Here is a 26,628-nt window from a genome sequence, read left to right on the forward strand (position 1 = left end):
ACATTTACCAAGTTTCGCAAATACCCCTGTAAGATGCACCACAGGTATGATCCCACCGATCCCCCTCCGTCTACCCACCCCCACCCCTCCCTTTCCTACTTCCCCCTGACTAATTTGGGGCTCTCACATGCTTCCATTTTCTTATTCACGGTTCCACCTGCCTGAGGCAGATTCAGTCACTCCAACTTACTTTTCTATAGATACATCAGTTTTTTTCTAAGCACCTACTAGATTTAGGCCCAGTCAATCAAGGTTTTCAATTCACCCTTGAAGTCTTATTTTTCTCAAACACCAACAGCACAGAGTGCTGCAGTAAAGGAATTTTATTTATGATGGACTTCCAGCCTCCCAACAATGAATACATGCTACCAACTCATTTTACAACTCAGCCCCTGCACCCTGTTTCTCATAAGCTCTGGGGGCATCCCTGCCTATGGGTGAACAAATTCATCAGTATTGCAGTGAAATCTGGTGGTAGCCACTGTTCACAAAAGAGCTCCTTTTATGATAACCTTTCACCAGAGTCTTGGGAAAGAAGACAGATGGGAACCGTGGTCCCTGGTTCCTAGCGTCTCCACATAGGACACTGCCACACAAATGATTTTAGAAGATCTGTGACTCTGCAGTTTTGACAACCCTTTATAATTCACTGCAGAGACCAGAGCAGTCTGCGAGTCACATATTCTATTTATAGAATTCTGTGCAATATAAAGTCTTCCCGGCATTGCTCTCCAAAATGGCATTTTCTAAAGAGGAAAAAATAAAACAACAAGAAGGACAGCTCTTGAAGATCATCAGTTGTAGTGTATCTGGGTAAATATTTTAGATGTATCAGCTAATACCCAGAAAATTAAAATGAATAGAGGCCTCCCACACTGTTGTAGAATAGAGGACGTGTTTAGAGTAAACACAGGAATCAATGAGGAGAATCCGCTTAACGGGGACTGTCAGATCATTCTGACCTAGGGGCATCTTACAAAATTTTTAAAAAGTGAAAATGCCACAGTGGGCACACTCCCTCAGTGTGGGCTCAGCTACAACGGTTCGATGGGACACAAATGGCTGCACACAGTCTGCTCCTTAAATCGGCAACTGTTTACTTTTCCCTGGGACAGTCCTGTCAGGAAGGGAACAGCCTCTCCTATTCCAGAGAGGTCAGTGGCAGTGTCCTGCTTAAAAGACTATGAAACAATCTTTACAAAGAGATGAGCAGAGCACCAAGTCCAAGGTACACTAACCAGGAATATGGACGGGATGAGCCTCTCACCCCATGCAGATGATTTCCTGCGCGCCCCACAACCCAGTATCCCCGCTGAAGGTAGGAAAGGGGGGTCGAGAACCGGGATGATGCCCGCACTGCCGCGCAATGCGAGAAAGGAAGTGTGTGTTACGGTTCAAAGGGGGGAGGTTCATTCTCACTTTCACAAAAAAAAAAAAAAAAAAAAAACCAAGACTGTCAAAATCTGATGGGGAAAGAGCACACAGATATACGTCACAACTTAGGACACTGGACCTAAGTGAGGAATGGAAGACTGCGCACAACAGACCAAGGTGCCCTGCAGCCACGATGCCTCTGAGGTTCTGTGGCCAGCGTGGGATGTAGCCCAGCCACGCGGTGGCCACCTGCCAGCTCTGTGCCCCTTTGCAGGGACTTTCTTTCACTCTTTCCCTGCTGCACAGCACTCTTGTCCCTAAGGAGGTGGTGGGAGTTGTCGCCTTCCCAGGTAATCATGTCCAGTTGGCCTCACTTGAAAGCTCACCAGCTTCTTTAATTACCGGGTGGGATGGCTGCCGGGTACACAGCACATCTCTCTCCCCAGACTCGCTCCACTGGAACTACCCAAAGAAGAACTTTTATTTAATTCTGTGGGAGCACTTGAACTTATGCCCCATTAAAGTTCCCTTTTGAAAATTACAAGCTGAAGCCACATCTAACAATCATGACGTTCTCTGGATCCCACGCACATCCTAAAAATGGAAAATTCGCCTCATGGTCATGGAACCAATAAAAAAATATGACTTCATTTTTGTTTAAAAGCAAATTAAATGTTTTCAGGTGTTTATAAAAAAATATTTATGTTTATAGCATTCTGTAAACACTGGACATGCTCTGAAAAGATTCTCTTACATCATAAGAAATTACAGCTTAGACTGGAGGTCAAAATCTTTTCATCTCCCATGAGATTTGCTTTTAGTTTCAAATTTAACTCTAGCATTTTTCTTTTAGTACCAAGGTCAAGAATGGACCTATTGGAAGGGGAAGAAGGGGGGAAGATGGGCAGAGGGAGGGTGATAGGTGGGATTACACCTGCGGTGCATCTTACAAGGGTACATGTGAAACTTAGTAAATGTAGAATATAATTGTCTTAACACAATAACTAAGAAAATGCCAGGAAGGCTCTGTTAACCAGTCTAATGAAAATGTGTCAAACTGTTTATAAAACCAATGAATGGTGCCTCATGATCGCATTAATGTACACTATGATTTAATATTAATAAAAAAAGTAAAAAAAAAAAAGACTGGATGTATTAATATTTAGCCCTCATTAGCCACAGAAAAAACACATGATACTAGTTTCCTACCTCTAAACTTGGTTACATAAATGACCTTGGTGTGATCATCTTGGATGAGTCCATCAGCCAGCCGGTCAACAAACGCGTGTCCCTAGTATACACCATGTGGGACCCATACTCAATAGGAAAAGCTCATGTGGTCAGGCTCTTACTGAAGACCACAGCCCTAACTATCAAGTCGCATCAAGTATATAGCTGAGTTAAGACATCTCTAATGTGCCTGGAGTACTGGCTTGGAGGTATGCCCCTTACTTTTTACCTGGCTTTTGGGAACATCGTTAGGGAACCCTGAGAAGAAAACAAGGATGAAAGAGCTGGACTTTCCCAAATATAAGGCTCCTAATGAACACAAGGATCTCTGGCTTGTGCTCTGAGGTCCCTGGATGATCCTGTGAAGAGAAGGAGACAGTGTAGACCTGCACCTTCTGGGGGGTTCTTATGTCCCAGAACAAAGAACCATATGTGAATCCCCTCTTCAGAAAGATAGCAGGGCAGGGCTGTTATGGACACTACCTGCCACAGACTGCTCCTGACACTCAAGGCTGTCCACATCCCAGCTCCAGGCTTTCAGCTACCACTGCCCTTTTTGCACCCTATCCAGCCCTCCTCAATGGCCCAACAAACTTGTTTTTCCTCATTTGTGCTTAGAGCTGTCCCATTTCCACCCCTCCCTGTTCTATTTGGAATGCCCACCTCTTTCACCTCTGCCCTATTCATGTACACTTTCCAAGCTCATATAAAAAGTCACAGTGTCCACGGAAGAACTTCTCATTCACCCCCCCCAACCACAAGTTTCCCTTTGTGTTCTGATTCCCACAGACATGATTATCTCTCTCTCTCCCTCCATCACCTTTTAACTTGGATAAGTTATTTCTTTTCATCTTTTACCTTCTTTACAAAACGGGCTGAGACCCAGTCTTATCGATGGCTGCATTTCTAGCAACTAGCCAGTAACCCCATCGTTTTGACACTGAGCTCTGCATAGCACCAGGGTTCTGGAGACATGTCCTGAGACCACTTGACAGGGGCAGAGAGTGAGCAGGGGTATGGGAGAGACTCCCTTCCCACAGTTTGTGTTTTAGTCAGATGGGTTTTGATTTAACTTTTCTATATACTGAGATTTAGGTAGGATTTTTTTTTTTTTTTTTTTTTTTGAGACAGAGTCTCACTATGTCACCCTGGGTAGAGTGCCATGCAAACTCAAACTCTTGGGCTTAAGTGATTCTCTTGCCTCAGCCTCCCAAGTAGCTGGGACTACAGGCACCTGCCACAGCTATTTTTTGGCTGTAGTTGTCATTGTTGTTTGGCAGGCCCAGGCTGGATCTGAACCCGCCAGTTCCATGTATGTGGCAGGCACCCTAGCCGCTGAGCTATGGGTGCCAAGCCTAGGTAAGGGATTTTTTAGAAAGCATTCTTCTAGAGATAGAAAAAAGGAAACCACTATAATGAATACTGTCAAATAAATGAATAGAATTAAACCCAATGCCTCTAGCACTTTCTCTCTTCAGATGTAATGAAATTGAATGATCAAAATGACTAGCAAAGGTTTGAACTGGCTATCAATAAAAGATGGTTGAGACAGAGCCCTTTCTTTTGTTCTGTACTGAAATTTTAACTTTAACATTTAACAGAAGCCCCATCAAGCTCTGAATGAGTTACATTTAAAGGAATCAAACAGAACCACGTGGCACTGGTTTTGTGGCATGTGCATGTCTGTGTCTGTGTGTACCTGATCTCAGGGTAACTTCAGGGAGACAAGTGATGCTATTGCTTGATTCTCCTCTGCTTCCCCTCTTGCCCAGAAATAAATTTATTCTTCTTTCAGCCTTCCCCAGGGCTGCAAATGGCACTCACATACACTCAATTGCTCAGGCTAAAAATCTGGCCAATTTCCCTGAGTATTCTCTTTTCCTCCCCTACATCTCATACATCAGTGAACACCGTTGGGTGTACCTTTGAAACACATTCTGAAATAGGCATTTCTTCCTGTAGCCACCGCCACCAGCGGCTGTGGCCTAGGACATCACAGTGTTTTGTTACACTTAAGTTACTGTAATGGCCTCTTCTCTGGCCTCCCAGCTTCTACTCTCTCCTCCCAGTCATCCATTGCCCAGGTGGCTGCAAAAGTCATGTTCAAACCTCTCCTATTAAAAACTGTTGAAGAATAAAACTCTAACTCCTGACTGGTCAGAATAACCTAGGTGGCATGTATATTTCAGTCCAAACTAAACAAACTGACTCATCCTAATAATAGTCAGCTGGGGAGTTTTCCTTTAAGAAAATGGATTAATGGGTGACTGAGCAGAGAGAGAAGAGAGAAAAGGACTTACTGCTTCAGATTTGGGAGGCACTGGAGGTGGAGGTAGGGCAGTATCTGAAGACTTCATTGCTGCTCCCAGAGTCCCAGGGACAGGAAGAGGAGAAGTTGCACATTTGGACCGGACAGAACCTCTAAACTGATCCCATCTGTTCTTCTCACTCAGGGAGCGACTGAGAGGCTGGTGGCTGGGCTGGCCTTCCTCCAGCCACAGCTCTTCGTAAGGAAGTTCTGACTTCCCTGGGGTGCCTGCTGATTCTTCACTGGCTTCGGGGAAAAGGTAGTCACTCCCACTATCGCCAGAGTCCTGACAGGGCAGGATGTCATGAGGAAAAGGGGCCCACTCTCCCCCCAGGTCCCTGCAGCCTTGGAGGTTCACCTCGCTGTTGCCGTGGAGATTGTTGCCATACACACACACCGAGAGCCGGTGGAAGGACTGGGTGAGCTCATCGCGGGCGTAGCTGAGGGAGCTGGGCACGTGGTTGTGGCCAGAGCACCGGCCCTTCTTGGGGCTCTTGCAGTCCTCGTTCCAGTCGGTTTTCACGTCCCGGACAGCCCGTGAATACTCATCGATATCAAACTGTTCTTGGCAGATCCCCAGCCAGTGATGGACCAGGGTTTCGGGCCATCCCTCCCCCTTCACCAAGTGTTCTGGGAGGCTGAACTTGGGGACGGTCAAGTGCAAAGGAAAGTGCATGGGGAGGATCTTGTTGTTGCGGAGCACGCAGCAGACCACTACCGTCTTGGTCTGGATGTTCACGAACTTGTAGCGGTGCCCCTCACGGATGAAGTGGAGGTCATAGGGGTTTCTGGGTGGAGGACTGGGCACAGTCACGTTCACAGGAAGCCTCGTCTTCTCCACAATGTTGCGGATGGTGTGTTCACCTTCCTGCATCTGAAGCTCCAGGGGGCTCCGGGTGCTGAATCTGCCCTTGCACTGGAATGGAAGGCTGATGCTCTCATTGGTCCGGTGATTCATGCAGATGAGGCACGGCATTTTGCCTTTTCCCAGCTTGCTGATGGAATTGAGCTTCCCAATCTTTTTGAAGATTGTATTGAGTCGTGACTTTTCTTTGAAAGTCTTTGCATAAAGGATTTCCGCCTGCCCCATTAGAGTGAGTTCATCCCCGGTACACAGGGTAATGTTATAAACTTCGGTGTCCTCATGGCACTCACCTGAAGCAACCTAAAAAACAACACATCAAATTTTAGCTTAGTTTCTGTCCACACAAAAATCATAAAGAACTTCCTATTAAGTCACAAACACAGACAGACCCGGAGGAAAATGCCATGCTTTGTTTTAATACTAAATTTAGGTATTCTATTTCTTTCATAATATTCATGTGGTTAACAATAACTACTTTTTGTCTAAGATGATATTAGTTTAGACTTTTAGAAACATCTTTTTTTCCCTACAGATGCAGAGTAGTTTATCATACAGATCAGAGGTGTCCAACCTTTTTTTTTCCTCTGCTGTATAATAGAAGAATTAAGAGTTATCTTGGGCCATACATTAAATACACAAACACTAATGAAAGATAATGAGCAAAAAAAAAAAAGGATCTGTGCATGACTTATGACACCACAGAAAAGCAAAAAAGTCCTCACAAAATCAGGGTGCAGCCATGGGCTGCACGTTGGACATCTCAAATATAGATGAGTGTTTTAGGGCATTAATATTATCATTATTTCCTTTTCAGTTGTAAGTAATGCTTTCATGAACACTAATGTAGAAAATTCTGGGTTTATTTTTAGTTTAAACTTTTAATTATTCCTATTTTTTTTTGAGACAGTCTCCAGCTGTTGCCCTGGGTAGAGTGATATGGTGTCACAGCTCACAGCAACCTCAAACTCTTGGGCTTAAGCGATTCTCTTGCTTCAGTCTCCCAAATAGCTGGGACTACAGGCACCCACCACAACACCTGGCTATTTTTTGGTTGTAGTTGTCATTATTGTTTGGCAGGCTTGGGCTGGATTCAAACCTGTCAGCTCCAGTGTTATGTGGCTGGAGCCCTAGCCACTGAGCTACAGGTGCCAAGCCAATAATTTTTTACGTCTTAAAATTTTACTAAATTTTTAGAATTTGGAATTCAGACAAAGAATTTAAAGGTGTTTTATTTATCCATTTTTTATTATAAAACTATTCATGTTTATTAGAAGAAATACTAGAATATACAAACGCAATTACGAAAAAATTCTATACCCTTTTACCACTAAAGATAATCTCTCTGTAATTTTATATGAAAAGAAAGAAAGAAAAAAAATGGGATCAATTCATCTCAGAGACACATAAATATATACACACATAATTATGTTACCTGGCTTTCTCACTATAATATAGGGTATATACTTCATCAGCTGTGATAATGACCTAATGGATACCATTATGTGTACATGTGCCTTAATTTATTTGACCAGTTCCTAACTGTTAGATGGGGTTTTCCAGTGTTTGGTAATTACAAATAGTAGTGCAATGAATTTGTTCACAGCTCGATTATTTCTTTAGAATAAGGTACCAGAAAAGTAGAAATGCATAGACAAAAGCTGTTTATATATTTGAAGGGTCTCATATGCACTACTCATTGGATTTCATCAATGTTGCATTTATTTTTATGTCTATTACTTTATGAAATTATCTGCCTCCCTATGCCCATGTTGAAGTAAACCGGTATGAAAGGTAAGGCATGCATCCCGAATTTATTTGTTCTTCTTTTATTTTAGTTATCTTTCATTATTAGTTATTAAGTCTATTAGTTATTAAGTCAACAATAATGTTTTAAAAACTTAAAACTGAATGCAAATGGAAACAGATGGATCCAACTGTATGTCACATCAATAAAATAATGACTCTGAGGATAGAAAAATAATCCAAGTAACTGGAACAAGGTCTCTGACTATATAAAGTCACGGGGGGAAAAATGCCAATAAATATTGTGCTTCTTTTAGATTTGCTTTTCATAGGGATATGAGGGGAATGATTCTGAGTCAAATTTACATGGATGGTAAGACTGAATGAATGGGTAACTTTGTTGATGTTACGGACATCCTAATTTTCATTATGGAAGGAAAACAGAAATAATGAATGGAGAGAGGCAAGCACGGCAAGAAAGAACTCCTTGGGGGCTGGATTGGAACTGGAGATATCAGTACTGACTCCCAATTTTAAGAAGCTACACATATACACACATAACACGCGTTAGCGTTCTCCTTTCCAATCAATTAGAAGCTTAGACTTCTAATACTCAAACCATTTTTCACTAAAAGGAATCAGAGCTTTCTGGAGAAATGAATGATTGCAGGGGAGAGACAGAAAATGTCCGAGATGAGCTTAGAACAGAAAGCAAAACACTCCCAAGATGATGGGTGCAAGCCAAAAAGACAAGTAAGCCAGACCAATGGGCTCCTGCTGGCAAAATCTGGAACAATATGAAAATCCAAATAAATAACAACTGTAATGAAATTATTACAATCTATTGAGTAAAATAGGAATGTCTAAGTCATACTGATAGCAAAAAGATGAATAAATGAAAAAAATGCATGGGAAAGCTGAAATATGTGTACAGGGCTGGAGAATCATTAATCTTGTAACTTTATTATTTACTTTACCACTTTTTAACTTTATTACTGTTTACTAGTAATAGTATTACTATTATGCTTTATACTATTAGAACGTTACTACTAAAGATTGGTTTATACAATTAATGGATGCTGAATTTATAGAAGTTTGATTAAGAACAGGTTTTGCGGGCGGCGCCTGTGGCTCAGTGAGCAGGGCGCCGGCCCCATATGCCGAGGGTGGCGGGTTCAAACCCAGCCCCGGCCAAACTGCAACAAAAAAATAGCCGTGGCGGGTGCCTGTAGTCCTAGCTACTCGGGAGGCTGAGGCAGGAGAATCACCTAAGCCAAGGAGTTGGAGGTTGCTGTGAGCTGTGTGATGCCACGGCACTCTACCGAGGGCAATAAAGTGAGACTCTGTCTCTACAAAAAAAAAAAAAAAGAACAGGTTTTAGAAATGGTCTTAAAGTGTTTTCCCCCAGAATGCTTATTTACTGTGAGGGGATAAAAGTAATTATATAGTGAAGAAAGTTGGACAACACCGGACTATGTGACCACATTTAGTATCATCCAAGAAAGTTATACTGACATTGTGCACCACCGAATGTGATTCCTTGAGAAGTTTGTGACCTCACTTACATAACATTCCAGCTAAAACCGCATTCTGAAATCTGATCAGAATACTAGATAAAATACTACAAGAAATACTAGATAAACCCAAACTGAGAGAAATAGAAATAGCTTATAAAATACTTGAAGTATATTCTTAGCAAAATGGCCACACCATAAAAGACAAAGAAAGGCTAAAGAACTGTTCTAGATAAAAATGAAATAAATAAAAATTAAAAGTAAATACAATTACACTATTGGGACAGCTGGAAAATCTAAAATAGGGACACTGAACAGAAGTATCATCACTGTTAACTTTGCTGAACGGCCTGTGTTTAAAGGAAATTCCCCCATTCTCAGGAAAGTGGGTAAAGAGCATAATGTAGTTTCTCAATGTTTCAGAAAAAGATAGGTAAGTTATATTGTATATGTGTGTGTGTGTTGGAGTGGGAGGTTGAGGTGGATAAAACAAATGTGCCAAAAATGATAAAAGTTGCTGAATCTGACTAATGTGTTCCAGTGTTCAGGGTATCTTTATATTATTCTTGTAACATTTCTTTAACACTGAAAATTAAATTGTTAAAAAAAATTTCAGATCTTTTTGCCAGTTGAAGTTTGGAATCCTTTCGTCCATGGTTTATACTGACAATTTTATCTGAAGTACATTAAGTCTACATGTGTTTTGGCAAAAAAATGACATCATTATGATGGCTTTTCCAAATAGGCACATGATAATTCTCATCATTTATTCAGGTCTTTTATTTCCTTATTAGCACTTAAGCTTGCCTTGGACATTGCTACTGATTTGCCATTGTTGAGTATATCTTGTTGCTATTCTGTATGTTAAGTCTCTTGCCGTAATCATTTTTTCAGTTGATTCTCTTGAGATTAGTATGTGAGTCCATTGCATACAAATGATGAAAAACCTATTTTCATCTTTTCAATTTTCACCCCTTCTCTTCTATAACAGAGTGGTGCTGGTGAGAGTGAGCATTTTTATGTTGTTTCAGATTTGTGTTTTAATATAAAATAGTGAGAAATTTTTTGGCTTGAGATAAAATATTCTTTATCATAGAAATAGTATGTTTTTCCTTTTCTAATTTTCTAAAAGTTTCTACAAAAAAAATTTTAAGAATTTTAATCAAATGTTGTTTCTGTATCCAATAAGGTGGTCATATGTCTATTTTTAATATTTTTTGATGTATTGATTTTACATAGTAGTAGATTCCAAAATATTAAATAACTCTACATGCTTTAAATAATCTACATACGATCATTTACATACGATCAGGATACACTTAGGACAATATTGCTTGATTCTCTGATAGTATATGATCTGTGATTTATCTATCTCAGTCAAAGGAGAAATTGGTCTACAGGTTTACTATGATATCTTTATCAGGTTTTTGGCATCAGGCTTATACTAATCCTGAAATTAAACTTTTTCTTTTATGTTAGCAAAAAAATATCTGAGTAAAGGGACTGACAATATTCTGTGTACTGAGTTGTGACTTTCAGTATGTATTTAGAAAACTAAGAATAACAATCTTTGTAAATAATTTTTTATCCACTATTCCAGGTCAACTCTGCATAATTTTAATCTCCGGGGTAAGCAATTTGTTAATCAACTATAAAAAACAAGAAGCTCTGCTATTTCCACAGTGAAGTAAAAATATCTGTAGGAGCCCTTGTAAGTACATAATGGACAGTGTATTATTGTTTTAATGGCAATTCATGGTGTGAAGGTTTACAGTTCATTTTAGATGATTAAGATATATGTTGTTATTTTTTAAGAAGACCTCAACTTAAGTGTGTTTACTTTTATCATAAATGTTATTAGCATTATCTATCTCTTTCTTCTTCGTCTTTTTTGTTTGAAACAATGCTATATTGCCCGTGCTGGCCTTGAATTCAAGGGGTTCTCCCACCTCAGCTCCCCAAGTAGCTGGAACTACAGAGACACCCTACCATGGCTGGCTTGAGTTTCCGTTTGGACTCAGTAGTCTAACATAGATGCTAGGCTTCTAAACTGGAGTAAGCCTAGGAATTTAAACCAAGATTAATAAATAAATTTGCAATTTTTTATTTGAAACAACTTCTGCCTTGCAGAAAAGTTACAAAGGTATTACTGAGAGTTCCTGTAATTCAGGGGTGTCCAACCTGGTTTCGGGTTCTTTTGCTCATCAGCCTTCATTAGTATTTATGTATTTAATGTGCAGCCCAAGACAACTTTTACTCTTCTAATGTGTGGCAGAAAAGAAAAAAGGCTGGACACTCCTGTGTGTACATCCATTCACTCAGCTTCTCCTATCCGCATGACATGAACATTTCTCAAAATGTTCTAATTAATTAACACTGGCACAATACCATTACATAAACTATCAGCTTTATTTGGATTTCACCAGCCTGTCTCTGTCTAATTTCCTTTTCCTGTCTTAGGATCAAACCAGGATACTATACTGTATCTAGTCCTCTGAGCTGTGAGTTTCTTGGTCTTGTTTTTATGACCTTGACAGCTTTGAAGAATACAGCTTAGGCTTTTTAAAAAAAAAATCTCTAAAAATAGCCAGGCGTTGTGACGGGCACCTGTAGTCCCAGTTACTTGGGAGGCTGAGGCAAGAGGATTGCTTGAGCCCAAGAGTTTGAGGTTGCTCATGCTTACGCCATGGCCCTCTACCAAGGGTGACAAAGTCTGACTCTGTCTCAAAAAAAAAAAAAAAGATTTAAATCACTTATACATGATGGTACTTAACGCATATGGGGGCTGATTTCTTTTCCTATAGCACCTGTGACTTCAAGGTTTCAATTATTTTTATTTTCTTAACTGGTCACCAAGAATCATTTGCTATTCATTTTAACTTTTGCATTATCCTGAAGGCTTTTACTTTCAACTAGCATCTAGTTAAATTTGCAACAATACAGATTAGGTCAGTAAACTACTGCCCATAGTCCAAATCTGGCCTGTCATCTGATTTTGTAAATAATTTTTTTATGAGGACAATGCCACACCCATTCATTAATATTATTTGCTAACCTACCAGTTGAGTTTGAATCCTGCTTTTACCAGTAAGTGACCTCAGACAAAGTGCTTTATATTTTCAAGCCTAAGGCTCCTCACCTGTAAAATGTTACACCACCATCTATTTTGTAGGCTAAGTGAACGTACATTAATAACTGCCCATAGGGGGCGGAGCAAGATGGCAGCCGAGTAACAGCTTCTTTGCATCTGGGCACCGTGAGTCTGGGAAGATAGGACTCCAGGCATCTCTGGCTGGTGGGAACTGCCTATCATCACTCCTATGAGGATACAGGGAGTCAGCAAGAGACTTCTGGACCCCAAGAGGAGGACTAAAACCGTGGAAAACCGGCAAGTGGTCGCGTGTGTTCAATCCGTCTAAACCCGCCCACAACTGTAAGCTCAGTAGCAGCGAGACTGCAAACCAGAAAGGCCTTACCTGTGAACTGTTTTGATGTCCTTGGACTTGGCACTGAGTTGAACTGCCTTGGGGAAGGCCTGAGCGGGAGTGCGGAGAACTTTGGCCGTTGTCTAGGGCCCCAGTCTGAGCCGCTGAGCCAGACAGAGCTAATAGTGTTTGGCGGTGGGTCACACGGATCCATTGTCAGTGATCTGCCCCGGCAAGCTCCGCCCTCAGGGTCACAGAGCTAGAAACGGGTGGGAGCTGGTAACCCAGCAACCAAGTAGCCTAAGGGTGGGGTCTGAGCCGCCTTGCAGCCTTAACCCTCAGGGGCAGAGTGAGACCAGTTTTGGCACACTGGGTAAGTGGATAGCCACTTCAGCAGCGATTCCAGCGAGAAAGCTGGGAAAGCTTCTGCTCAGCAAGTTTACAAGTTCAAAGTGCCTTTTAAGTAGGCTGAAGAGAGATTTAGGGTGTCTACCTGCTGGGGTTTGAGAAATCAGCAGCCTCCAGTCGTAACAGAACTGTGACTAACATCTCATACCCCAGAAGACCACGTGCTGCCCAGACAATATTCAACAACATATACATACTGCTTTGTTTTTGGTTGTGTATTTTTTTCTTTTTTTTTTTTTTTGTTTGGTTGTTTTTTTTGTTTGTTTATTTTGACATTGCTGATGTTCTTTTGTTTTTTTAATTTCAATCTTTTCCACACAGATCCCTTTTTCTTTCTCAATTTTCCTAGTTTAATTATAATTTCCCATTGCTGCCTTTTTTAATAACTTCAACTTCATTTTTGCTAGTGTTTCTACCGATATAATTTGGTTTTTCACCCAATTTTATCCCTGTAAAGTTTTCTGTTTGCTTGTTTTGGTTTGATTTATAGCATTTTTGTCTTTCCTCTCTACTTGGTGGAGGTGGGGTACTGTGTCTGACCAGGTTAGCAAAGAGCTGCTGACCTCAAGGGAACCACGCAACTGGGCACCCCCAGAAGGTGGGGTTTTTTAAGGTTGTGTCAAAGTACCCTACTGTACACCTATATTGCCCTGTATCCCTCTTTCTGTGCCTCTCTTCTTTTTGTCAATATTCCTTATACCCACCCCCTCTCCTTTCTCTATCTTTCCTTTTTTCTTATCACTTGGTCCTCCTTTCTTTCATCCCCCTTTTTTTGCTCTTCAACCTTCTCACCCTTCTGGTCCTGTAACCCTTAGTCCACAGGCACAAGAACTTAAAGAGCAAGAGGAAGTGAAAGGAAAATTAGGGCAAGGAAACAGATAAAAGAAATCACTCATGAGGAAGAATCAGCAGAAAACTCCAGGCAACATGAAGAACCAGTCTAGAACAACCCCACCAAGGGACCATGAGGTAGCTACTGCAGATGATTCCACCAGTATAGAAATGTTAGGAATGACAGAAAGGGAATTTAGAATACACATGTTGAAAACAATGAAAGAAATGATGGAAACAATGAAGGAAATTGCTAATAAAGTGGAAAATAACCAAAAGGAAATCCAAAAACAGAATCAAATATGAGATGAACGATATGAAGAATATAAAAAGGATATAGCAGACCTGAAGGAACTGAAACAGTCAATTAGGGAACTTAAAGATGCAATGGAAAGTATCAGCAACAGGTTAGACCATGCAGAAGAAAGAATTTCAGAGGTAGAAGACAAAGTTCTTGAGATAACTCAGACAGTAAAAGAGGCAGAAAAGAAGAGAGAGAAAGCAGAACGTTCACTGTCAGAATTATGGGACTTTATGAAGCGTTCCAACATACGAGTTAAAGGAATTCCAGAAGGGGAAGAAGAATGCCCCAGAGGAATGGAAGCCATACTAGAGAATATTATAAAAGAAAATTTCCCAAACATCACCAAAGATTCTGACACACTGCTTTCAGAGGGATATCGGACCCCAGGTCGCCTCAACTCTAACCGAGCTTCTCCAAGACATATTGTGATGAACCTGTCCAAAGTCAAGACAAAAGAAAAGATTCTGCAAGCTGCCAGGAGTAAGCGCCAGTTGACCTACAGGGGCAAATCCATCAGAGTTACCGCAGACTTCTCTAATGAAACTTTCCAAGCAAGAAGACAATGGTCATCTACCTTGAATCTACTTAAACAGAACAATTTTCAGCCCAGAATTCTGTACCCTGCTAAGCTAAGCTTCAAAATTGACGGAGAAATCAAATCATTTACGGATATACAAACATTGAGGAAATTTGCCACAACAAGACCAGCTCTACAGGAAATACTTCAACCTGTTCTGCACACTGACCACCACAATGGATCAGCAGCAAAGTAAGAACTCAGAAATCAAAGGACAGAACCTAACCTCCACACTGATGCAAAAGATAAAACTAAGCAATGGACTCTCACCAAATAAGACGAATAGAATACTACCACACTTATCAATTATCTCAATAAATGTTAATGGCTTGAATTCCCCACTGAAGAGACATAGATTGGCTGACTGGATTAAAAAACACAAGCCATCCATTTGCTGTCTGCAAGAAACACACCTGGCTTCAAAAGACAAATTAAAGCTCCGAGTCAAGGGTTGGAAGACAATTTTTCAGGCAAATGGAATTCAGAAGAAAAGAGGAGTTGCAATCTTATTTTCAGATACATGTGGATTTAAAGCAACTAAAGTCAAAAAAGACAAAGATGGTCACTTTATATTGGTCAAGGGAAAACTACAACAAGAAGACATTTCAATTCTAAATATTTATGCACCCAATTTAAATGCTCCCAGATTCTTGAAGCAGACCTTAGTCTGAGCAATATGATATCTGATAATACCATCATAACAGGGGACTTTAACACACCTCTTACAGAGCTGGACAGATCCTCTAAACAGAAATTAAACAAAGATATAAGAGATTTAAATGAGACCCTAGAACAATTATGCTTGATAGACGTATATAGAACACTCCACCCCAAAGATAAAGAATATACATTCTTCTCATCACCCCATGGAACATTCTCCAAAATTGATCATAACCTGGGACACAAAACAAATATCAACAGAATCAAAAGAATTGAAATTTTACCTTGTATCTTTTCAGACCATAAGGCACTAAAGATGGAACTCAACTCTAACAAAAATGCTCAACCCCACCCAAAGGCATGGAAATTAAACAATCTTCTGTTGAATAACAGATGGGTGAAGGAAGAAATAAAACAGGAAATCATTAACTTCCTTGAGCATAACAACAATGAAGACACAAGCTACCAAAACCTGTGGGATACTGCAAAAGCAGTTTTGAGAGGAAAATTCATCGCTTTAGATGCCTACATTCGAAAAACAGAAAGAGAGCACATCAACAATCTCACAAGAGATCTTATGGAATTGGAAAAAGAAGAACAATCTAAGCCTAAACTCAGTAGAAGAAAAGAAATATCCAAAATCAAATCAGAGATCAATGAAATTGAAAACAAAAGAATCATTCAGAAAATTAATGAAACAAGGAGTTGGTTTTTTGAAAAAATAAACAAAATAGATACACCATTGGCCAGACTAACTAGAAATAGAAAAGTAAAATCTCTAATAACCTCAATCAGAAATGATAAAGGGGAAATAACAACTGATCCTACAGAGATACAAGAGATCATCTCTGAATACTACCAGAAACTCTATGCCCAGAAATTTGACAATGTGAAGGAAATGGATCAATATTTGGAATCACACCCTCTCCCTAGACTTAGCCAGGAAGAAATAGACCTCCTGAACAGACGAATTTCAAGCACTGAGATCAAAGAAACAATAAAAAAGCTTCCAACTAAAAAATGCCCTGGTCCAGACGGCTTCACTCCAGAATTCTATCAAACCTTCAAGGAAGAGCTTATTCCTGTACTGCAGAAATTATTCCAAAAAACTAAGGAAGAAGGAATCTTCCCCAACACATTCTATGAAGCAAACATCACCCTGATACCAAAACCAGGAAAAGACCCAAGCAAAAAGGAGAATTTCAGACCAATCTCACTCATGAATATAGACGGAAAAATTCTCAACAAAATCCTAGCCAATAGATTACAGCTTATCATCAAAAAAGTCATTCATCATGATCAAGTAGGCTTCATCCCAGGGATGCAAGGCTGGTTTAACATACGCAAGTCCATAAACGTTATCCACCATATTAACAGAGGCAAAAATAAAAATCATATGATCCTCTCAATAGATGCAGAAAAAGCATTTGATAAAATCCAGCATCCTTTTCTAATTAGAACACTGAAGAGTATAGGCATAGGTGGCACCTTTCTAAAACTGATTGAAGCTATCTACGACAAACCCACAGCCAATTTTTTACTGAATGGAGTAAAACTGAAAGCTTTTCCTCTTAGAACTGGAACCAGACAAGGTTGTCCTCTGTCACCTTTACTATTCAACATAGTGCTGGAAGTTCTAGCCAATACAATTAGGCAAGACAAGGAAATAAAGGGAATCCAAATGGGAGCAGAGGAGGTCAAACTCTCCCTCTTTGCTGACGACATGATCTTATACTTAGAGAACCCCAGAGACTCAACCACAAGACTCCTAGAAGTCATCAAAAAATACAGTAATGTTTCAGGATATAAAATCAATGTCCACAAGTCAGTAGCCTTTGTATACACCAATAACAGTTAAGATGAGAAGCTAATTAAGGACACAACTCCCTTCACCATAGTTTCAAAGAAAATGAAATACCTAGGAATATACCTAACGAAGGAGGTGAAGGACCTCTATAAAGAAAACTATGAAATCCTCAGAAAGGAAATAGCAGAGGATATTAACAAATGGAAGAACATACCATGCTCATGGATGGGAAGAATTAACATTGTTAAAATGTCTACACTTCCCAAAGCAATCTACCTATTCAATGCCATTCCTATCAAAAAACCTACATCGTACTTTCAAGATTTGGAAAAAATGATTCTGCGTTTTGTATGGAACCGGAAAAAACCCCGTATAGCTAAGGCAGTTCTTAGTAACAAAAATAAAGCAGGGGGCATCAGCATACCAGATTTTAGTCTGTACTACAAAGCCATAGTGGTCAAGACAGCATGGTACTGGCACAAAAACAGAGACATAGACACTTGGAATCAAATTGAACACCAAGAAATGAAACTAACATCTTACAACCAGCTATTCTTTGATAAACCAAACAAGAACTTACCTTGGGGGAAAGACTCCCTATTCAATAAATGGTGTTGGGAGAACTGGATTTCTACATGTAAAAGACTGAAACTGGACCCACACCTTTCCCCACTCACAAAAATTGATTCAAGATGGATAAAGGACTTAAACTTAAGGCATGAAACAATAAAAATCCTCCAAGAAAGCATAGGAAAAACACTGGAAGATATTGGCCTGGGGGAAGACTTCATGAAGAAGACTGCCATGGCAATTGCAACAACAACAAAAATAAACAAATGGGACTTCATTAAACTGAAAAGCTTCTGTACAGCTAAGGACACAATAACCAAAGCAAAGAGACAACCTACACAATGGGAAAGGATATTTGCATATTTTCAGTCATATTTTCAGTCAGACAAAAGCTTGATAACCAGGATCTATACAGAACTCAAATTAATCCACATGAAAAAAGCCAACAATCCCTTATATCAATGGGCAAGAGACATGAATAGAACTTTCTCTAAAGACGACAGACGAATGGCTAACAAACATATGAAAAAATGTTCATCATCTCTATATATTAGAGAAATGCAAATCAAAACAACCCTGAGATATCATCTAACCCCAGTGAGAATGGCCCACATCACAAAATCTCAAAACTGCAGATGCTGGCGTGGATGTGGAGAGAAGGGAACACTTTTACACTGCTGGTGGGACTGCAAACTAGTACAACCTTTCTGGAAGGAAGTATGGAGAAACCTGAAAGCACTCAACCTAGACCTCCCATTCGATCCTGCAATCCCATTACTGGGCATCTACCCAGAAGGAAAGAAATCCTTTTATCATAAGGACACTTGTACTAGACTGTTTATTGCAGCTCAATTTACCGTCGCCAAAATGTGGAAACAGCCTAAATGCCCACCAACCCAGGAATGGATTAACAAGCTGTGGTATATGTATAGCATGGAATACTATTCAGCCATTAAAAAAAATGGAGACTTTACATCTTTCGTATTAACCTGGATGGACGTGGAAGACATTATTCTTAGTAAAGCATCACAAGAATGGAGAAGCATGAATCCTATGTACTCAATCTTGATATGAGGACAATTAATGACAATTAAGGTTATGGGTGGGAAGCAGAAAGAGGGATGGAGGGAGGAGGGTGGGGCCTTAGTGTGTGTCACACTTTATGGGGGCAAGACATGATTGCAAGAGGGACTTTACCTAACAATTGCAATCAGTGTAACTGGCTTATTGTACCCTCAATGAATCCCCAACAATAAAAAAAAAAAATAAAATAAAATAAAATTACGGAAAAAAAAAAAAAATAACTGCCCACAGTGTTTGGCTTATGGTAGGCTCTTAATAAATAGTTGCCATTATTACTATTATTTTTATTAACAATAAAGCCATTTATTTATAATTCTGTTTCACATTTCTGTATTTTCATGTTAATTTCTAAGTTTTCATCCACTACTGTTTTCAAACCCAAACCACTACTTCTACTGATTATCCTTCTCTCTGTTAAAGACTTGTTCACGTTCTTACTGAGTATGTTATACCAACATAAAACTTAATGTCAGTATAAAGCCTGAAATATCATTACAGTTATATCCCAAAAGAAGCGGACATATGGAAATGATTCAAAATAATAACATTTTAGAATAGTCTGCAAAATTCAGCTGCACAGCTATGCTTCCTTTTTATTGGAACTTAGTAAAAAAAACGTGGTGGTTCACACATTTGGATAAGGATGGAGAAAGGGATGTTGAGAGAAAAGTGTCCCCATGGGATGTGAGAAACACACATATACGTTCACTCAGAAAACAATCTCCAGTTAACATACAGGGAGTCGATAATGGTGCTTCCCAAATGTGAAGGAACAAAGCATGTGTTTCTTTTTAATCTCTTTAAATTGATATTTACAACATGTTTCCTAACTTACTTTTATAAACATGTACCTTCCGGAATGAACTACAGATCTAGTAAGGTACTGCACAACAAATGAACTGACAGAGACCATCCAGTAGTTTATAAGACACAAATCAGACAGGATGTGTCCAGATTAAACAGATCAAAGTTATCTTTACTACCTGTCACTATCTGGGCACATTCACAACGGTTCTGTCTACATTTTGTGTATGTGTGCACTTCTTAAGTTACATCTACTCCTAAACATAAAAGTGCCTAACAGATGTGAGTAGAGTCTATAATTCCATGCTTCCAACTCCGATGTCATTATTAATACTAACAATTAGCCTTGCATAGGGTATGACAACACTGACCCATTCTGTGGTCACTGTCAGTGACAGATGAAAAGTCTCAGATATAAATGCTCTTCCTTGTGCAGTTGAGCCAAATAGTCTCCTTAGGTTTCTACAGATGTAATTTATTTGCATAATTTCTTCCCTCTTTTTTTTTTAAATGCATCTGTCTAAGTGCTTTGGAATGTGTGCCTGGTTAATATTTCCAGTTTCAATGCTTCCTGAAAGGAAGTAATTCAAAGTGTGTTATCTAAACAACGCTAATAGGTCTAATCCAGGAAACTATCAGGGTTGTACTTTTTACTGTTCAACATAGCAGGAGTATTAATTTGGAGTGCTGAGAAACGTTTTAAAACAATGATATAAATTTTTACATGCACACACATGTTCTGTCACTCTGAAGGTTCTGGCAACAGGATATCTATTCTCTAACAGTAGTTCTAAAGATCAAACATGTAACAGAGGCTGAAATTCTAAGTCTTAAGTAAAAATCAGGATTGATCTGATTGATATCTAGATCAACTGAACAATATTTGATTAATGCTCCACTCTGATCCTCCCAATTCAAATTTTGTAACTCCTTTGGGAAAATGGCAGAAAATGAGAAAGAAAATACATTAAAAGTCAAGACAAATGTTAACCCTGAGTGGTGGTATCTTCTCTCTTTTTCTTTTGTAAACAAATCAGGAAATAGGGCAAGAATGACAAGTCCAATGGCAATGATTTAATCTGTGACAGTGCAGCAGAGGGCTTGCCAACTGAAAGTTTTTTGGAGGAGGTCTCAAAACCTTAGATGACAAAAAAAGCACTGAGCTGTCTTCAAACACTGAAATAATTAACCTCACCATTGTACCCAATTCATCATTCTGAATGAATCTTGAAAATAAAAGACATCTGACTCACCTGAAGGAAAACAGGCACTTTTCAAAAAGCAGAAAATAAAAATTGGCTACATTGAAATCCAATCTTCATTTTTAAAATTCCTTTTTATATCTGACAAAATTCAGGTTGCGTAGTAACCAACAATTTCTGACCTTTCTGGAATAAGGCCAAGAACAAGGCCAAAAAGATGGGATGTCGCTCATGTTAGGGATTATGGAAAAAGCCTGTAAGGTCCTTAATTTAATGTACTTAAGCCTATCTAATCAAAACTCTATCAAACGTGGCTACCAATTTCCAGTCCATGGCAGAAGAGAAGTGGAAATTAAAACCAGAAATAGGAACTGTTAAGATAGATATTTTGATAAACACAAGAGGAAACAAACAAAAATATTAAAAATGAGACTACAAAACACCAAATCTTCAGGTTTCAGGGTCTCTCCATATAAAGGCAAAGGTGCTGAGTGCCTCAATAAAATATAGAACAGGAGGTGATATTTACATTCTGTTCAAGTAACCTCTTTGAGATGGTAGAAAAGTATACTGTAAGACACTGAAAAGAAATTATAGTCATTTGGGATAGAATCTTGTTAAAATTCACAGCTACCCCCCAAAACTGGTGAGCTACGATCACTCAAGCTCTAATGGCTCCCGAGAGGAGATAGGAAATGCTGCAGCAAATGATCCCTCGTCACTGTGAAAAATCACAGGAAAAAACTCCTTGATGTTATTATAAACTTAAAACACAGGAGGAGATTCCTTTTCTGAATTATGGAGACAGAAACTATTTAATCCAGAAATGGTGGTTACAAATGAACTATACTCTGAAAACAAAACATATCAAGACAACAAGAAAAAACCACAAAGAACACTAAATGTTTCAGTACTGCTAATTTGTGTTACTTTCCAGGTCAATCACGGGACAGCCAATGCAGGCAGAACAAAGTCTACTAATAAACTGTTTTCTGCATTTTAAAAAGACATACAGGATCAGGAAGAGAGCAGAGGATAAACAATCATGACAACGGTAGAATCACAGGCAGCCAAAAACCCCTCCATTAATGTACTTTCAAGGCCCTGTGGTTTGTTTGGTTAAAACGAATAAAGACAGTAACATGATGTGTTTTATTTGTTAACTACCATACCTATGAGAGTAAGACCCAGTCTAACTGGTCAGCAGAGGGGGAAGATCTTCACCTCCTCCGCACTTCTTCAGATGGCAACTTTACAAAGGGTAAACTAGTATGTTAAGATTCAATACACACAGATAGCCTCAAATTTATGACTTGAGAAAACACTGGCTCATTTTCGGTAACCTGGAAGCCTTGGAAGAAATTCTAAGTTCAGCGTCAAGTTGCATTAACCATCTTAAACCTTAGAATTCATGCTTACTGACTGAACAATGCATTTTCGCCACTTCGGTGTATCTTTAACACTGCTTCAAGCAACGATGGAAGGACCCAATTCTAGTCTTACTTCTCTATTAATTCTTTAGAAATTCTGAGTTAATGCTTCACAGAGGTATTTTTGAAAATTAGATACTACATGGAAACTGATAGAAAACATCAAGATGAGTGGCAGAATTTTATTTTTTAAATACTGGCATCATACTCTGGTATGAATAAGATATAGCATAAAATTGGCCAAATTCTGTGTCCGATCAAAGTGTTTCGGAAATATAAGTAACTTAGGATCTTGGTTATGTATTATATAACATACAGTTAATTATTAAACATGTTTATTTAAAATTTTAAGAAAGACAATGAATTAAAATGTGTAAGCTATTGTGTCATAGTGCAAATATATTCCGATCACAGTTTTGGGCCTTATCTCAGATCCCCAGAAAGGATGGGATAGAGCAGAAAGATGAAGGGGACTGGACTGAACTAGGAGACCTGGTTTCTACGCTAGGTTTTGCTGCTCTGTAGTTTCGTCAATCAACGAAGTCAGCTGTGTTAGTCTGAAACACTTTTAATCTGACAGAGAATTTCTTAGTTCTTCGTATTTGTTTTAAAAAGGGAATAGGATTAGGTGATGCCTAAGGGCCATCCCACATGTAAAATTTGATAATTATAAAAACTCAAAACCTGTAAATTTCCTAGTCCTGCTGGATTATATATAGAATTTTATTATTTTACTCTTGGTCACACTTCTTGGCATTGAGAAGCTCAGCTGTTATTTAAGTTCTCCGAACCTTACGTGATTTTTTTCCCCCATTTTAAAAAGGCACTTCTAGGTGTATTTAGACAATGGAATATTATTCCAGACTTCAAAAGGGGGAAAATTATGTCATTTGCAGCAACCTGGATGAACATGGGGACCATGATGCAAAGTCAAAAAATCTTGGTGTGGAAAGACAGATACTGCATGGTCTATATGTGGAAGTTTGAAAAATTTAACTCATAGATGCAGATAGCAGAATGGTGGTTACCAGAGGCTAGGAGAAAGGGGAATGAGGAGACGTTGGTCAAAGGGTACCCATTCCAGTTAATTTGAGAGGGAATTTAATTCCAGTTAAATTGAGAGGGAAAAATACATATTTGAGCTAACAGATGTGTTAATTAGCCTGACTCAGTCATTCCACCTTGTCCTCCCATATCATAGCATCACTTTATATCCCATAAATGTACACTATTGTAATCTGTCAATTAAAAAAAAAAAAAAAAACCTCCTCCCCACACTCTAGTGGCTGTGCAGCTAGGCGCTGACACACTCGCCCACGGCAGGTGTCAAAGCCAGTGATCAGAAGCTGATACGCAGGTGACAGGGCTGTCAGCTCAGCTCCTGCCCCCGACCATGTGGTATGGAAATAGTTCTGAAGAGGTCTGGGTAGGCAGAGCCAGAGACTCTACTCCAGTCTCACTGCAATCTCACATTCCTCAGTGGGCCACTTTCCCTAGCAGAGACAATGCAAACTTGTTATTTTGCCTCTGGGGAAATCTATGCGGGACAGCAGAAAGTGTGGCTCTCACTAGCTGGAATGAAAATAGCAACAGCAATATTACAGCATCCAGATTAGGGTATCTGGCTCCCTCAAACTTGAGAGCAATGATTTTAATGTGGAAAGGTTCTGGGCTACAGCAGTGAAGACAGGATGCCTTGGACCCAACTCCACATCAAAGCTGCCCTCTCTTCCCTCTCCTTCCACAACTGTCACAGTCAAGACAGTACTTAAATTAAAACTTCATTTGTTAGTCATTATTCTGATGGCATAAAGTGCACGTGTGAGAAAATTTCTCATCATTACTGGGCTGGGTTTGGAAGACATTTAAAATAATTCACTAGACACTGCTGTAATAAAGTCTCTAAAAAAGTATTTGAAGTGAAGGGGTATTTTGAAACAATAATAACAACAAAACCCAGCACTGAATATGCACTGAGTTCTTAATAATAAGACAGTGAGTGTAAAGTATCAGATGAAGAACATGTGAAATCATCTGTGGTAGGAATTTTTGTTTTCAATATTAATTTTGTATGATTTTATGTTCTGAATGAGTAACTGGTAAACTTTTTCTCATAGGTCCAGGCAGGAATAACTTTAGGGTCTATGGGCACACTGACTCTGTTGTAATTACTAGACTACGCTATTGCAAGCTGCAAGACAAAACATAAGCAAATGGATGAAGTTTGGTTTCAAAAATACCTTATTTACAAAAATGGGCAACTTGTCCACAGGCCATAGTTTGCCACTTTCCACACTAGACATTTGCAAAGGACTTCAGTGCATTGTTTAATTCTCAGAACAAATCTACCACCCCCGTTGGGCAGGTGAAGACAGTGAGCTGAAAGGGTCATGGGCTCTATCTGCTCATTGTCACAGTCAATGCTCAGAGATGGGGTCCAAATCCAGCTGCAAACCCAGAGCTTGGAGCCACCGCAGGGTCAGATTTGTACTTTAGATCATGGTGGCTTAGATAAAGGGATGTGGCTTGAAAATTGTTAGTGCAGCTGTTTTTATTATGAAAAGGTAGAGGAATAGGCCTTTATTTGAGATGACCAACTCAAAAATAGGATACTACTAAAGCTCTGGATGTGAACATGAGAGTAGAGATGGTCGACAAAACTAAAAGAGATAATTAAGAGAGAAAAAAGCCACACATACGTATGTAAGAAAAATGGGAAATTATAGCTAAATGTATCTTTATTTACAAAATTCATTACAAAATATTTCTCTGTATGTTGAGATATAAATATAAAAAATATTGAAATATAACACAGAATATGAGTTTGTTAATTTTTCCTATGTACGGCGACCTTTGGGGCACCCAGTAGTTAAAAAAAATATATCTGCAGGCAAGGAAGTAAACAAAAATGAAATTCTTGCCATGGAAACTTAAAATCAAATGGATAAAAGAAAAATGTGTGAAAGAGGCAGGCACCTGGTATTCCAAACACATGGAATAACTTTAGCTTTGCAGGGACTCTCACACAAGATCTGTGAGAGGTAACCCTCTGCATCTTTTCACTTTATTGACTCTCTCATCCCCCATTTTCTATTCCTACCACCTCATTCAGCTGCTCACTGGAATGGACATACACGGATCTGAGAACAGAGCTGCTTCTGTTATTTTCCAGATTACTGCCTAAAGTTCAATTTCAAGCATTTCCCACACCCTGCTGCCACCTCTTCGTCACTCAACCCTATCTACTTCAAAAGTTCCTCAGCCCCATCAGGAATCCAGTGTTCACTGGGGTTACACTCTTGTATTCTCACTTCTTCAGAGAGGAGCCAGGACTCTGGGCTGCCTGCCACACCAGGGCACGGCCCATCAACACCTTTGCTCATCTCTGTCAGCTGGACGCTGCCCCTCTGAATAAACCCAGTTCTCTGTCCACTTCACATCTGCATCCAGGCAGCTGAGGGTGGGTGGGAGAACAAAGGATGGTGATTAGGATTTCACTTGAAACTTAACCTGGACAAAGGCCCACCCACTGCACTGTCTTGGTTAGCTTACTTTCAAGGACTCTGAGCCGATTATTTTCCCTTTCTGTTAAGGCTACCAGTACCCTCCACCCCCCATCTTGCTACATTTTATGGTTGGTTCCCAGTTGACATAACTCCATTACTAAGTAGCATTTAACACAGCTGCTCCGTCCTGGGACACTACGTGCTCCTGGTTGCCCTTCTACCTCACTCCTAAGGTCGTCTTTCTCCTCTTCTAGATCCCTAAATGCTAGGGCTTCCCAGGGCTCAACCTTTAGGTCTCTTCTCTTTCCTATAGGTAAAAAACCCTAAACCCTCTAGGTTAGGGATTCTCAACTTTGGCACTAGGGACATTTTGGGGACATTCTTTGTCCTGGGGGCCTATCCTGTGTATTGTAGCATTTTCAGCAGCACTGCTGGCCTCTACTCGCTAGATGACAGTGACATTCTCCACCCCACAGTCATGACATTGCCAGTGTTTTCTGAGGGACAAAATCACTCCTGGTTGAAAACCACTGCTATACATAAACTCAATCAGACCCAAGGCTTTAAATGTCTTCCAGAAGATAATGAGCCTCAAATGTATACTCCAAGCCTTCTCTCTCCAAGCTCCAGACCTGTGTATCCAACTGTCTTCTTATTCCCTCTACTTGGAGACAAGCACTGAGGTACTGGAGATAGTGTGTATTTGACTATCTGCCTTTCCTACTAGACTATCATCTGCATGCAGCCAGGGACTTGGTATTTACTACTCACCCCCAGTGTCTAGAGCAGAGCTTGGTATACAGGAGGCACTCAGAGTCTATGTGCTGGGTAAAAACTCTTACTGCATCTAAGTGACAGTGAGCTCATTTCACGCACTTAATCTATGACAGGGCAGTCGGATAACTTTAAACAGATGGAGGCATCTTTTAAAGACAAACTTTAATTTCAAGTTAAAAAGAATGCTTCATTTTGAAACAAATGAGTAAA

At 39.6% G+C, this 26,628-nt stretch overlaps 1 protein-coding gene across 2 annotated transcripts in view; it reads right to left on the reverse strand.

The window, feature by feature from the left end:
- Positions 1 to 26,628, reverse strand: part of GAREM1 (GRB2 associated regulator of MAPK1 subtype 1) — a 217,475-nt gene that overhangs the window by 12,024 nt on the left and 178,823 nt on the right. For both annotated transcript variants that reach the window (XM_053571437.1, XM_053571436.1), the window contains exon 4: positions 4,905 to 6,077. In XM_053571437.1, the coding sequence (XP_053427412.1) occupies positions 4,905 to 6,077 (1,173 nt within the window). The remainder of the gene's footprint in view (positions 1 to 4,904; positions 6,078 to 26,628) is intronic.

The sequence above is a fragment of the Nycticebus coucang genome, chromosome 19 (genome assembly GCF_027406575.1).
Source record: "Nycticebus coucang isolate mNycCou1 chromosome 19, mNycCou1.pri, whole genome shotgun sequence".
In the NCBI taxonomy this organism is placed as follows: domain Eukaryota; kingdom Metazoa; phylum Chordata; class Mammalia; order Primates; family Lorisidae; genus Nycticebus; species Nycticebus coucang.